A 15,198-nucleotide genomic window follows, 5' to 3' on the forward strand; every position below is an offset into this window, starting at 1 on the left:
TGAAAGAAGCAGCCCAATCATTTCTATGGGGAGCACTCGTATGCCGGCTCCCATAGAGATGAATGGAGCTGCTTTAGACGCCGCTTATTCTGAACGTGTTTTACGTTCAGAATAAGCTAGCGTTTACTCAGTGTGAATGCACTCTAACACTATGAATGGGCAGGTAAGGCAATGTTTTTGGAAGAAAACTACCTTGTTTTTCTATGTCTAGATAATACCTTTAAGGGTGTATTTACACTACCTTTAATATAGCCTGTTGCTCTCATCTGTCATAGGATGAGAGCAAGGGACTTTAACTCCTTAAGGATGCAGAGTAGTTTGTACATTATTGCTTGGTGACTTTTTTCATATTTTCCTTCCCTACCTTCAAAATTCATAACTTTTTTGTTTTCTGTTGACGTACTTAAGTGAGGGCTTATTCTTTGCATGAAGAGTTGTTCATTTGGTACCATTTTGAGGTACATATAATATTTTGATGAACTTTTATTAACTTTTTTGGGGGTCCATATGAAAAAACCCACAATACCATCATAATTTTTTGCATTTTATTTTTACAGCGTTTACACTGCATTATAAAGGACATGACAACTTTGTCCAGTTAGTAAAGTGCATAGGCAGTTGCCCATCCTCCTAGCTACAGTGGCAATCTCTCCAACCCTACGATCTTATTGCTGGGAATCCGAATGGCATGTAGGGGCACAAACATGGTATCTAGGGGGTTAATCCACTGGAGTCGGGGCATCTTCAAACTCAGGAGACTAGTCGCGCACCTTGGTTGTGTAACAGAGCCGAGTGCCAGAAGTAATGTCACAGGTGGATTACAGTGCTGTACTATTACTAAGCCCTTTCAGTCCGTTCCCAATCAATGTAATTCAATTTATTTGTCCTACAGGTACAACTTTTTCTCTTGTTAGAAACGTAAATAAACATGACAGAGAAAGCCCCATCTGCATCAGTCACTATATTGCTGTTAAAGTGTGTTTCTCTCATCCTGTGACAGTTACTGTAACGGTAGTTAATACAATAACTAGTCTACTGCAGACATTTTCACACCGAATAACAAAAAGTCATATTAATATATGCTACAGTAAATGGTACAAGCTAAAAAGAATACAAATCAATAAATAAAAAGACCTACCTTTTTGTAAAGACTTCTAAGGTCTCTGTATTGCCACATGCTGTTCAGGACTTGAGATGCCGCTTTTACTACTTTGGGTGAATGCCTGTGATAAAATAAGGTAAATATAAACCAGAACAATTTAGAAATCACAAGAACAATTTGTCTATGGTAAATTATCAGAATACTGTAAATGTAAATAATTTTCCATTTCTTATGTAGTTTTTCAGGTTCAATTTTGCCGGCGTTTCATTTATTGCAATTTTTATAATGGGTTAAACGTAGAAATAGAGGTATATCAGTATATACAATGTATTGCAGTCTATAAATGAGAATATTATTTAGGATTTTAGTAGCTAATAGAGAACATAGACCCTCAGGGTAAGTTCACATGAGGTTTTTGGACCGGAATTTGACACGGAGGCCGCCTCAGATTCCAGTCCAAATAACGGCTAGCTGCGACTGGATGCCGGTACAGTGCACCGGCATCCAGTCGTGGCATGCACTCCAGATTAGGCCCAAATAAATGGGTCTAGTCGGGAGGGAGGTTTCGCGAAGTGGACATCCGCCTGAAGAAAGGGCAGGTCGCTTCTTTTTTCCGTGAGCGGGAACAAACCGCTCATGGAAAAAGGAAATGACCAGCTCCCATTGATTTCAATGGGAGGCGGTTTTTTGAGCTGGATTCTGGCCCAAAAACCCTGTGTGAACTTGTCTCCATGTAGCTTTAGCCTACATCACTTAGCTGCATCACTTAACCCTGCAAGGGTTTTTGCAAATCAAAGCATGCCAATTAATCTTTTAATTACACTTATGGAAATGCTGGCATTTTCTGCATGTGCATACTAGAAGAAGAAAGTCCAGAGAGGAAAACTATGTGTACTTTCTGTGAAAATGCTGCAGAAAAAAACGCTATGCGTTTACACCACTATCTTTTACGTAGCGTTTTTCAACTGCAGCTTGCTAAGCTTTAGCAGGAGTAAAAAGGTTTACTCTCCAGACACAAGGCTTCTTCACTGTAGGGACTACTCAATAGTCTACCCTTGGAGCTGGTCACATTAGCAACATCAGAGACCTTCAAAAATGCCTTAAATGTCTTTTTACAGCAAACTATCAATAAAACTTATGTAAATGTATAAAATAACTATCTCCTTCATTCATCACCTCAGTTATGACCTTTCCCATCTCTTGGTTGAACTTGATTGACACAAGTAGTTTTTCAGCCATACTATGTACATTGCTCACCCAAAGTGGGTCTAAGGGTTGGTTCACACTAGCGATTGTATTCCGTCCGCAAGGAATCCGCATGGAGACCCCCCCGAACGGAATACCAACGCTAATGCAAGCGCTGTGCATTTAAGCACACGGAGCCTATAGACTACAATGGGCTCCGTGTGCTTGCCACACACTGCCCACACAATTCATTTGTAAATCACATGACCATGGTCAGACTTTGATCCTCTAGAAGTAACAGAATGAATGACAGCAAGCCGAAATCTAGAAAACCGTGAGGAATAGAGGAGTTGGCCTCTATTCCCTCTTTTATGAAAGTGGTGAACTTTATGGCCAATGCCATGCATGATGTTAGACTGTTGGCTAGGACTGCAGCGGAGCCCTCTTCAGCTCAGATAGGAGAGTTTTATGGCTTAAATCATAGGAAAGAGGGGATTTAGGGTATAAAAGTAGACTTTGTGGCATTCCTTGTGAAGGGAAGATGCTTTTTAGTTCTATTCTGGATGATCTCCTTGAAAAGAATGAGATGAAAGAATGCAAAGAATGAGATCATACAAAAGAATGTTTTCTAGTATAGGTTCTTTCAGAAAAAAGCAGAAGCCTTTTCGTAAAATCAGATCTAGATTTCCCAAGTCCAAGAAGTCTTCCACAGCCAGCACAGTCTCTTTTTTTTCACATGAGGAGAAATTAAGTAAAGAACCTCAGCAATGACGCCAGGTCTCTATAGGGGGGGAAGATTGGCCCTTTTCGCTCAAGCATGGGCAGGCATTTCCGCAAGTCCATGGGTTTTAGGATGGAAACAATTGTCTCAACAGTAAACCTCATCTATCCAAATTGTCTCATGATTTCCCTGGACTTAGAGAATGCTTATTATCACATTACAATTCATGCGTCCTCTCGGGCACCTGAGGCTGGCAGTTTGCATAAAGAACTCCTTTGTCCATCTTCGATACTGGGATTTTCCCTTTGGGGTTTCTCAAGCCCCCAGAATATTCACCAAGGTTGTGGCAAATGTACTAGCACATCTCAGATTTTGTCTTGTTTTAGTGATGCAATAGTCCATCAATACCTTCTCTGCATGACCTTAGAGAAATTAGGCTGGAGTATAAATCAAGAAAAATTCTCCAAGAAAAATTCTCCCTTTTACCAGATGTAATCAAGACCTTTCTAGGAATTCAACTAGACTTCTCCAGGCAAATCTTTCTAACATCAGAGAAGACAATAATAGTCAAAGAGAGGATTTCCAACCGTTTCCTCTCTCACAGACGTGCTATCAAACAGGAAATGTCAGTATTGGGCATAATGACCTCTACCTTACCAGCAGTAAAAAAAAATGTCTCTCTTCCATTGCCATCCTCTACAGCAGGGAATTCTAAAGGTCTGGGATGGGTCCCCAGAATCTCTAAACCTTAAGTTTCATATTTCCTCCTTGATGAGAGTCCATGCTATGATTTTTGAACCTGGAGAATCTAAGATTGGGAGTCCCGTGGGCGATCCCTTTCCACAGATTCTAACCACAGATGCTAGTCACTGTGGATGGAGTGCCCAACCTAGTGGAGAAATTTTGGCAGGACAGTTGGCCCTTGGGGTTGAGAAGTCAGTCCTCAAATTACAAGGAATTGCTAGCCATTGAGATGGAGTTGGTAGGTAGGTTTGCAAGTTCAGAGCAGGACTGCTTGTCTTCACCTAACATTCCTCTTATTTTAGATTTATTTTTTTTACAGACAAGCCTTGATAAACATATTAGAACTACCACTTTAACTCTGCAATCTGGACTTTTAAATAAATCCTTTGTTTAGTTTGGCTGATCGATTATGGGTTAAGTGTTTTATTGTCGACATTTTCTTAAACCTTACCACAGAAGCTTTCCCACTAGGACCTTAATATAGTTTTGACATCTCTTTCACAGTCTCTCTTTGAATCCATTGAGGATTTATCTATTACATTTCTAAGCATCAAGTGTCTTTTCTCCTGACAATAAAATCGGCCAAAATGATTTCTGAGATTCAGGCAACCTGCCTACACAGTCATTGCAGAAGACAAGGTCCCAATCAAGCTCTTACTATTTTTTCTGCTAAAGGTAGCTTCCGAATTCCATAGAAATCACTTTGTAGTCCTTCTGTCCTAACCCTAAGAACCCAGGGAAGGAAAAGTTCCACTGTGTTGATGTCAGAAGGTGCTTATTCAATACATTAAGGTTACATCTTACGGGCAGAGAGATGAAAATTTACTTTTACAGTTTGAGAGAAAAAAGAAGGGCCTCATAGCTTCTTTATCTTACATTGCTAGGTGGATGGAATTAGACATTTATTTATTTTATTCTTCCTTGTCTTTGTTCCCCCTTGAAGGTTTTAGAGCACACTACACTAGGGCAGTAGCTACTTCCTGTGAAGAAAGACCATGCACTTCTCTTACTCATATCATATAGAGCAGTATACATTTTATAAGGATTTAAATTAAAATTCAGATGTGGCCTTTGACAGGAAATTTCTGAAGTCCGTGGCCCCTCCCTAAAGTTGTTCTACAAGTCTAGACTTGATGGGGTGTTGACTCTGGCATTGATAAACCAGAATTACATTTACTTCTAAGTTTTTGAAGCCCATAACAGCTCTTCAGATTTTCCCGACCACTTTTCTTAGTTTTTTTCAGGACGGGAATTATTAGGGTCAGTCAGGATAGGGACATAGTTTTCCAAATTTCCTCCTATTTATTTATTTTTTCCGTTCATTTGTGTCTATGCTCAGGTTATCAACATAAACATGTAGCAGACAGCTGGATCAGACAGTAAAGTAGGGATGCAGACACTATTTTAGCTATATGCATATGTTGATAACCTGTGTACAACGTACTTCTGCTTTCCTCATCCCCTCCTCCTATCTCTCTGATCCTTGTTTCATAGCCATTCACCCTTCCAACATTCTCCACTGCCACACCATCTCCTATCACAGCCTATCTCCCTGCACAGGGAGCTGAGATTGGATGGGATGGTGCAACAGTGGACAATGCTGGAAGGGTGAATAGCTGTGACACAATAATGGGATGTAGCCTCTGTGTTTTCTGCTACAGACAGATGAAGCCGCCAGAAATTAACAGATTCGGAAGCATATGTAAACTAGCAGCAAGTACATTGTTTTGCAAGATAAAATTATATAAAAAGTATTTGAGTGGGGTTTGTTAAATTAAAAACAATGCAGTGCAACACTTTTTAGAAATATATTTTGTGTAGGGATAACCCTTTTAATAAGTACCTCAAACATTTACAAAAAGACTAAAAAGACTATTTATATTTATTAGGCATAAATCGGATTAATGAAAGATAAAATAAACAAGACATTTGACCTAGGTGGTTTTCTGGATAAAAAATTATTTTGCAAAAAAGGTTGGTTAGTGCTATTCTCTGGTCGCTCTTCTGCAGTTGTTTACATGGGTAGCTTCCTGTTCTGTTTTTCTACAACTACCATGATGCCTTGTCTCAGTGGGGATTCCTCCCCCTCTCTCTTTCACTCCCTCCCCTTTCTTTTCTCACTCACACCCCCTTCCTGTTTCCCTAGCTAGCCCACCCACTACTAGTCTTTCCTCACTAACTCACCCCCCCCCAGGTAAGACATAATTACCTGTCTTCGGGACAGGGGCCGGACCTTCTGGGCTTTGAACTTCAGCTGTTCTAGATAGATGGCACTCTGACTCTATTGTGCAGGTGTGGGAGGCCAGCATACCTCAAGAAGAGGTGGTGTCAGCTGCCCAGAAGTAACGTCCCGTGCCCAAAAGATATGGACAGGAAGACAGGTAAGTATGATGGGGTAGGGAGAGTAGCTTAGATTCTACAGATCAATTTATCCCGAACATCCCCTTTAAGGATTGGTGTAAATCCAATAAAAATCTTATTAAAAGGACCTTTCATGTCCTCTGGTATTGGCAGTTTTATATACCGCTGGAAAGTTGACAGCGCACTGTCAGCTTTGACAGTATGCGCCCGAGTGCCTGAGAAATCCCCACCAGAAGTGCGGGGAACACCCCTTATGACAATACAAAACTGTGGAAGAGTACTGTTGGCAGGAAGGGGAAGGGGACAGCAGTGACAGTGCACCGATATCTCCTGCACAGGGGCGTACATCCTCTTTAAATATTGTTTTTGACCCTTGCTCAGGGGAATAACTGTTGAACATCCATCAGCAAAGGCAGTTGGTAGGTCACTCTTATGGAGTCTTCTCTTAAAACCCTGCAAAGGACTTATTTGGTCCCCATAGACTCCATAGTTTCGACCCCACAGTCTCACCTCTCTATTTTAGAAGATGTAACACTCTAGGCACCATTCTCCATATCTGTTGGTCCTACCCATCACATTTAGATGACACAACGGCTTCTCAGTCAGTCATTCCTGTTGTCTGCTCCAGTCTTTCTACTGAGCCTTCATCTGGCTAATCTTAAATACGTCCAACATAAATTGCTCCAGTATATTTTTATGGTGACTTGCAGTCATATTATCTTCAATTGCAAGAGATTCTATACCTGCCAGATGTGGTTCAACGAGTTGACACCATCATGCTCGAGCAAATTAATACCATCATCTCAGATACTCCTCCACTATGTTACAAGTTTCGGACTCCATGGGTTAATAAATCCAACATCCCGGGGCTTTCCATATTGTCTTCAGCTGTGATCGGGAAACACGACTTAAAGGAGTGTTTCTCACGCCCCCAATCTTTTTCTGGACAGCTTCATTCCCCCATTTTATCTTTAACTCACTGCATTATAGAGCTAACTAGCCCCCCCCCCTTTCCCCCTGCCTGTTTTCTTTTGCTCCCCTTCTATGTTGGCAATTGTTTCTTCTGTTTTTATTTTTCTCCCTCCAGGTCTGCACTGATCATAAGCTTGTCTTATTTGACTTCTGTTTTGCCCTTTTTTGATATCTTTCAATAAATATTTTTTTGAAGCTAAATACTGTTTTTGCCTCTTTTTTGTTGTTTTTTTATACACATTTCTAACAAATGTAAAACTGGTGGTAAGAATAAATGACTAATAATGAAAGGTTGCATGGAAGTATACAACCTACATATAGAATATGTTATGCCCTAATATGTCAAGAACTACCTTAAACAGAAAAGCACAATTACACAAACTATTAAACAGAAACTTTGCCTACTTGTCTCCTTTGCTCTTTGAAATGGCAACTAATTTTTCAATGCCTCCTGCATCTCGTAGGGCTTTAGCATTCTCCATATTCTTAGTAATGACTTCATGTAGAGTACAGCAGATTGCAGTAACTGTGTCATCGGACATAGTCTTGCTAGTTAAGGTGTTGCAGTTGTTTCCACCAGGAAGACGGTGTACCAAGTCTCGCATAGCATATTTCCCTACATTTAAAAGCAACACAGTTATATTCGGGAACAACTACATATAATAAATCATTGATAGAGGTCTCTGAAATAAAAAAAAAGAATAAATTGCATATAAAGATATACTTAAATCATTCATCTAATATTCCCATATATTTAGCATATTGTGAAAATGCATCATGATATTTGCATCAAACTTTAAACTTTTGTTAAGTTAAAATGTGTAAAGGGCCTGCAATAGTCTAGCGATTATGTGGCATACACCATGGGCCTGCCAAATGGTGACATCACTGATGTCAGCTACACTCTATACTCAACCCTGTTTCAAAAGACTTCCCTTTTATTCCCAGTGACTACGTTGCTGGGAGATAAATTGACTGGGACTAGAAATGAATCAAAGAAACTGAAAAAAAAAATAAATTTCACTATAGCCAGCAGTATCCACATCACAACTAAAGGGAGATCTCTTGACATAATCTAAATGCGCACGAACGTGTCCATGGAAAAACAACACAGATGGCAGATATGTGCCACTCGTGCCTCCACAGACCCCATGATTTCCTTCAGTGATCCAGGTCCACAAAAAAAGACGTTTGTAGACCCTGTCCTGAGTTTTGCCCTAAACTCACATCCACATACACAGACCCATGATAATAAGCAGTGTGCTACCTGTGAAAACGTGACAAATCACACATTCATGTGCATGAAACCTTAAGGGATGGAAGACCCTGGTACAACTATAACCTGAAAAAAATAGTCTGGCGCCTGTTTGTGGTGAAAGGCCTTAACTGAAGTATTTATTAAGAACAACAAGATAAATTAATTTATATTCCTGTAATCAAAATACAAAATATAAAATACAAAGAGGAACATCATGAAACCATCATTGGCTAACCAAATTGAGGTTAATAGGGTCCTTGAGGGCAGACTTCATGTGGAGTCTAGTGGATTGGAAAGAAGGAACCAATAGGGACATATTGTTGACTTGAAGCTCTAAGGATCTCTTTTCTGCTGCCCTTTAATGAGACTATTCCAGGAATAAGCAAAGTTAGGTTATATATTTATATAGAAACTGAGGGGTTGGTACATACTAACAACTGTTTTTGGTTTCTGTGTGGTGTTTTTGCCTTTTCTTTGTTTGATGTTGTGATATTTCTTATTGTGAAGCTGTCACTTATATACGTCATGTGACAGATGATGTATGCAGACTTCCTTTTCTTAGCCTCTTAAACAGCTGATTCAGCTCAGTGTACACGTGCGACGGGAACCTTCACCGGAGCAAACCGGTAAGAAATCGGACAGCAGACAGCTTGTGAGCGGTCAGCTTTAAAACCCATTTATTTGAATGGGTTTTCACAGCTGCCCGCCGTGAGCGTTTTCAGCCTCTCCACCTGGTCTCCGCTTTTTTTTCCGCGGACACAAAATCCTACATGGAGGACTTTGTGTCTGCAGAAAAAAAATGGACACCAGGCGGAGAGCCTGAAAACGATCATGGGCAGTCACCTTTGAAAATCCATTCAAATGAATGGGTTTTAAAGCCGAGCGCTCGCAAGCAGCGGCAATGTGAACGCTGCTTAACAGAGAATTCTTATATGGACCAGTCCCAGGACAGGTTTTTTCAAAAAGAATCAAAAGTCTGTCAAAGCCTTGAGACAAGGTAAGAGAGGACAGAAACTGAGTGAGATGAAGGACTCTATATATTTAGGTCAGTTATTCCTGTGGCGAAGTGTATTGTGCATGACCATGGGACAAACCTGTTAAGAAATGTGGGTTACTCAGGATTGGAAACATAGAAGATGGACTGAACAAAACAATTCTATCAGTAAAAGATAACTTAAATTCCCAAGTATGGGGCCTATTGTCGGATGTGATTTGAGCGCCACGTGAGGGGGAAGACAAACCAAGGAAGTAGGTAGAGGGGGATACGTGAGAAAGGCTGTTTAAGCAACACTTATTGTTTAGTTGATCCATGGCAATATCAGTCAGGAACATGAATTGTAGTTGGGCAGCTTCGAGGTGCCTGCGATGGTCTGGAAGTGCCAGGCCCCCATTCGCTTTTGGGAACAAAAATAGGGAGCTCTGCTGGTTTATTAGCCTAGACGAACCTGGTCAGAACTGGATAGCGTAGTTTAGGGAACTCATATGGGGAGGGATTGAAGGAGGTAAAGAGGATGGGGAAAGATATTGATTTTATAAAAAGCGCATCCCTCAATCCACTTGTGAAGGCCCTTTAACTATCTCATCAAGCCTGATTTAATTGACCTTGGTAAGGTTAAGTGATATCTGACGACCAGTTTCTATAAGATATCTAGGCTTCCATAGCCTATCAATAGCCTCATGAGCACAGCCAAATGCAAAGGTGTTAATAAAGGTGGGCACAGAGGATAGAGGGAGTCACACATTGAGGGCCTTCAACTTCTGAAAATTAATTTCAAAGTGTTCAACCTGTTGGATTGTGTGCAACTCTACCAAAAGGGAAAGAGATAGAAGGATCTGTTACAAAAAAACAGAAGGTCATTTGCATAGGCTGCAATTTTGATATCCTGAGACCATGGACATCTGACTTCATCCTAATTTTGCACACAGTGCGAAAAAATAAATCAGAAGGGACAAAGGACAACTCTTACATTTCTCATTACTGATCGGGAACGGGAGGGGGTCTCTCCATTTTTTATTTCAATTTTTCTTTATAATATTTTTGAAAATTCCAGGAAGAAGCTCTTATGGATGAGAAAAAGACTGATTGTCTATAATTTAAGTATGAGTATTTTTTTTTCTCTTTAAAGTGTACATTGATAGATATTTTGATTTGAGATGCCGAATGTTATCTTGAATGAACTTATGGACTTGTTTTACATGTGCTTCCTCTGTTGATATAAATAAAAAAAAAAAAGAAAAAAAAGAAATCTTACCTATTAGTTCTTTATTTCTCACATCTAAAGCCATATTCCTTAAAGCAGTGGCAACCGCGCACACCACTCTATCATTATCAATTCGAAGGAGCTCAACCAAAATTGGTAGACCTTTTTCTTTGCGGACAGCAGCTCGGATATAAATAGACCACTAGAAATAGTAAAAATGAAAATATTAAGCAATATAGCAATAAGTTCCATTTCTGTATTTAACTGCAATCACATAAAATGCAACTAAATTATTATTCACAACTAGAGATGAGCGAACACTGTTCGGATCAGCCGTTCCGAACAGCACGCTCCCATAGAAATGAATGGAAGCACGTGGCACGTACACTTTGCCAGCGGCCGGTCGCCGTGCCAGTTGCTTCCATTCATTTCTATGGGAGCGTGCTGTTCGGAACGGCTGATCCGAACAGTGTTCGCTCATCTCTATTCACAACCAGTAGACAGACCTCAAAACCTTCCTTAACTCTATCAGGACCAAACCAATTTTCATTCTTTTACCTTTAGTATATCCTTCCAACGTTCCAAGAGCCATAACTTTTGTATTTCTCAATTAACATTACTTTCTGAGGGGCAAGTTCTATTTTGTAATGGAAACATTTCATCTTTAATATATAATGTACTGCGAAAAGGAAAAAAAAGTTCTGTGTGGGGTAAAAAAAAAAAAATGACTTACTGTACTACCTTTATTCTGTGTGTTGTTACAAATACAGCAATACCATTTTTTTCACATCCCCATATTACGACTCTCATAACTTTTTTAGATTTCTGTTCTACAACATAAGTTGTAGTTTTTAACCATAACATTGTTTAAGGCATTTTTGAAAATGAGAATACCAATTATGGGTATTTTTTATTTATTCATGTTACATAAAATGGTGAAAGGGTGTGATTTAATATTTAGTTTTTTTATAGTCTGCAATAAATCTACTGCAATAACAGGGTCTTGATTGACAAATGAATGGCACCCAACTACAACATCACAGGGAACACCAATCGGTAAAAGAATGGAAGGATTGCCAGTGTACAACACTTTAGGTGCTGCCTTTGCATGCAACTGTGGCATGTAAAGGGGCTAACAGCTGTGCACTCTACTATCACAACTCATAGCTGTTACCTACAGCTGCACTACACATCCAGTGGCTCAGCTTCTCACCACAAAAATAATATAGAAGTATAGAAGTCACACTGTGAGAACTCCTTGTTGATACAAACAATGACCCCAAACATACAGTCAATGTCATTAAACCCTTTCTAATATCCACTGTAATAATATGGCAAATAATGGATCTTTAAAGATGGCGGCCTGGAGCTAAAGCCCATGGGCCAGCTTCTGTCCATGACCATGGACAGTAAATTACATGACCATGGTCAGAATTTTATCCTCTAGAAGAAACAGAATGAATGACAGCAAGCAAAGATCTAGAAAACCGTGAGGAATTGATACAGAAAGTATATTGGAAAATTATATATATTTTTATTGTACATTTGTTTGTCAATATTGGTCTGAAAGTGGCCAACCCCTTTAAGCTTTCAAGTTCATCTAATAACCTAAAAAAGATTTGGACCGGAAATGTAGGTACTCTTTAACCCCTTCACGCATTCTCATTTACATTTTCGTGGGAGAATGTGGTTACTTACTGCATCCCCACGTGCATGTACGTGATGGTGATCCCAGGGGCTCAGAAGCAGAGCCCGTGCAATCACCATGGGAGCCTGACTGTATCTAACAGCTGATCCTCACTGTTTAACCCTGTATTTAACAGCCGATTTCCGCTGTTTAACTCTTAAAATGCTGTGATCAATAGAGATTGTGGCATCTTAGGGGTTTGTCAGAGACTCCGAATGCTGCAGGTGGCATTAGGAGCCGGTGTTAGCTGTTTCTAACACCCTGCTCTTTAATCCCCCATTGGAGCTGAGCTCTGTTGTTGAGTTTTAACCCCTTGGATGCCGCCGTCAAACATGACGGCGGCATCCAAAGGTTTGTGTAATCTATCTGCCCGACCCCCCGGCACCCTCAGGCTGCTAGAAGCCCCCAAATACCTGGTTGATCCTTCCGGGTAATGAGGAAGTCAGGCTATGCGTCTGCACAGCCTGACTTCCTTTATAGAGTGATGGCCAAAAGTTTTGAGAATGACACAAATATTATATTTTCACATGATCTGCTGCCCTATGGTTTTTGTGTGTGTTTGTCAGATGTTTTTATCACATACAGAAATATAATTGCAATCATATTATGAGTAACAAAAGCTTATATTGACAGTTAGAATGAGTTAATGCAGCAAGTCAATATTTGCAGTGTTGACCCTTCTTCTTCAGGACCTCTGCAATTCTCCCTGGCATGCTCTCAATCAACTTCTTGACCAAATCCTGACTGATAGCAGTCCATTCTTGCACAATCAATGCTTGCTTTTTGTCAGAATTTGTAGGTTTTTGTCCACCCGTCTCTTGATGATTGACTGCAAGTTCTCAATAGGATTAAGATCTGGGGAGTTTCCAGGCCATGGACCCAAAATCTCTATGTTCTGTTCCTTGAGCCATTTAGTTATCACCTTTGCTTTATGGCAAGGTGCTCCATCACGCTGGAAAAGGCATGTCAGGCATGTTTGTAACTTTTTTTACATTTTTTTCTTGGTCCTATAAGGACACTAGAATCAGCAATCAGAGATAATCGCTGGTTCTATATTATAGACTCGGAATACACTTATATTGCAAGCCTACAGTCATGGCCAAAATTTTTGAGAATGATACAAATATTAATTTTTACAAAGTCTACTGCTTCAGTTTTTCTAATGGCAATTTGCATATACTCCAGAATGTTATAAAGAGTGATCAGCTTAACAGCAATTACTTGCAAAGTCAATATTTGCCTAGAAAATGAACTTTATCCCCAAAACACATTTCAACATCATTGCAGCCCTGCCTTAAAAGGACCAGCTAACATAGTTTCAGTGATTGCTCCATTAACACAGGTGTGGGTGTTGATGAGGACAGGGCTGGAGATCAATCTGTCATGATTAAGTAAGAATGACACCACTGGACACTTTAAAAGGAGGCTGGTGCTTGGCATCATTGTTTCTCTTCTGTTAACCATGGTTATCTCTAAAGAAACACGTGCAGCAATCAACAATCTATCGCATCATCAAGAACTTCAAGGAGAGAGGTTCCATTGTTGGCAAAAAGGCTCCAGGGCGCCCAAGAAAGACCAGCAAGCGCCAGGACCGTCTCTTAAAAGTGTTTCAGCTGCGGGATCGGGCTACCAGCAGTGCAGAGCTTGCTCAGGAATGGCAGCAAGCAGGTGTGAGTGCATCTGCACGCACTGTGAGGCGGAGACTCTTGGAGCAAGGCCTGGTCTGAAGGAGGTCAGCGAAGAAGCCACTTCTCTCCAGAAAAAACATCAGGGACAGACTGATATTCTGCAAAAGATACAGGGAGTGGACTGCTGAGGACTGGGGTAAAGTCATTTTCTCTGATGAATCCCCTTTTCGATTGTTTGGGACATCTGGAAAACAGCTTATTCGGAGAAGACGAGGTGAGCACTACCACCAGTGTTGTCTCATGCCAACTGTAAAGCATCCTGAAGCCATTCATGTGTGGGGTTGCTTCTCAGCCAAGGGAATCGGCTCTCTCACAGTCTTGCTTAAAAACACAGCCATGAATAAAGAATGGTACCAGAATGTCCTCCAAGATCAACTTCTCCCAACCGTCCAAGAGCAGTTTGGCGATCAACAATGTCTTTTACAGCATGATGGAGCACCTTGCCATAAAGCAAAGGTGATAACTAAATGGCTCAGGGAACAAAACATAGAGATTTTGGGTCCATGGCCTGGAAACTCCCCAGATCTTAATCCCATTGAGAACTTGTGGTCAATCATCAAGAGACGGGTGGACAAACAAAAACCTACAAATTCTGACAAAAAGCAAGCATTGATTGTGCAAGAATGGACTGCTATCAGTCAGGATTTGGTCAAGAAGTTGACTGAGAGCATGCCATGGTGAATTGCAGAGGTCCTGAAGAAGAAGGGTCAACACTGTAAATATTGACTTGCTGCATTAACTCATTCTGTCAATATAAGCTTTTGTTACTCATAATATGATTGCAATTATATTTCTGTATGTGATAAAAACATCTGACAACACACACATAAAAACCAGAGGGCAGCAGATCATGTGAAAATATAATATTTGTGTCATTCTCAAAACTTTTGGCCATGACTGTATATACGGTAGTTATAAAGCCCCCAAAATTCCCTTTTCCTATTTAAAATGAATTATATAAAGAAAAACCAAAATATTAATAAAAACAATACATGTTTGGTATCAACGCGTCCGTAACAACCTGTACAATAAAACAGAAACAATGATTTAACCTGCATGGTGAACTTTGGGGAAAAAAAAACCTGAAAAAAATGGAAATAAAGGTTTTTGCACATTTTGACTTACATAAAATGCTATAAAAAGTGATCAAAAAGTCAGACATACACTCAAAACAGTACCAATGAAAAGTACAAGTTGTCCTGCAAAAAATAAACCCTCAACCAACTCTGTAAACCGAAAAATAAAAACATTACACATCTTACAAGATGGCGATGCAAAA

General features: G+C 40.1%; 1 protein-coding gene across 5 annotated transcripts in view; it reads right to left on the minus strand.

The window, feature by feature from the left end:
- Window positions 1-15,198, minus strand: part of CTNND2 (catenin delta 2) — a 368,350-nt gene that overhangs the window by 61,048 nt on the left and 292,104 nt on the right. For all 5 annotated transcript variants that reach the window (XM_075271079.1, XM_075271077.1, XM_075271078.1 and 2 more), the window contains exons 16-18: window positions 10,596-10,746; window positions 7,491-7,701; window positions 1,139-1,223 (exon numbers count right to left, since the gene is read on the minus strand). In XM_075271079.1, coding sequence (XP_075127180.1) covers window positions 1,139-1,223; window positions 7,491-7,701; window positions 10,596-10,746 — 447 coding nt within the window. The remainder of the gene's footprint in view (window positions 1-1,138; window positions 1,224-7,490; window positions 7,702-10,595; window positions 10,747-15,198) is intronic.

This window comes from Leptodactylus fuscus, chromosome 4 (assembly GCF_031893055.1).
Source record: "Leptodactylus fuscus isolate aLepFus1 chromosome 4, aLepFus1.hap2, whole genome shotgun sequence".
Classification (NCBI taxonomy): Eukaryota; Metazoa; Chordata; class Amphibia; order Anura; family Leptodactylidae; genus Leptodactylus; species Leptodactylus fuscus.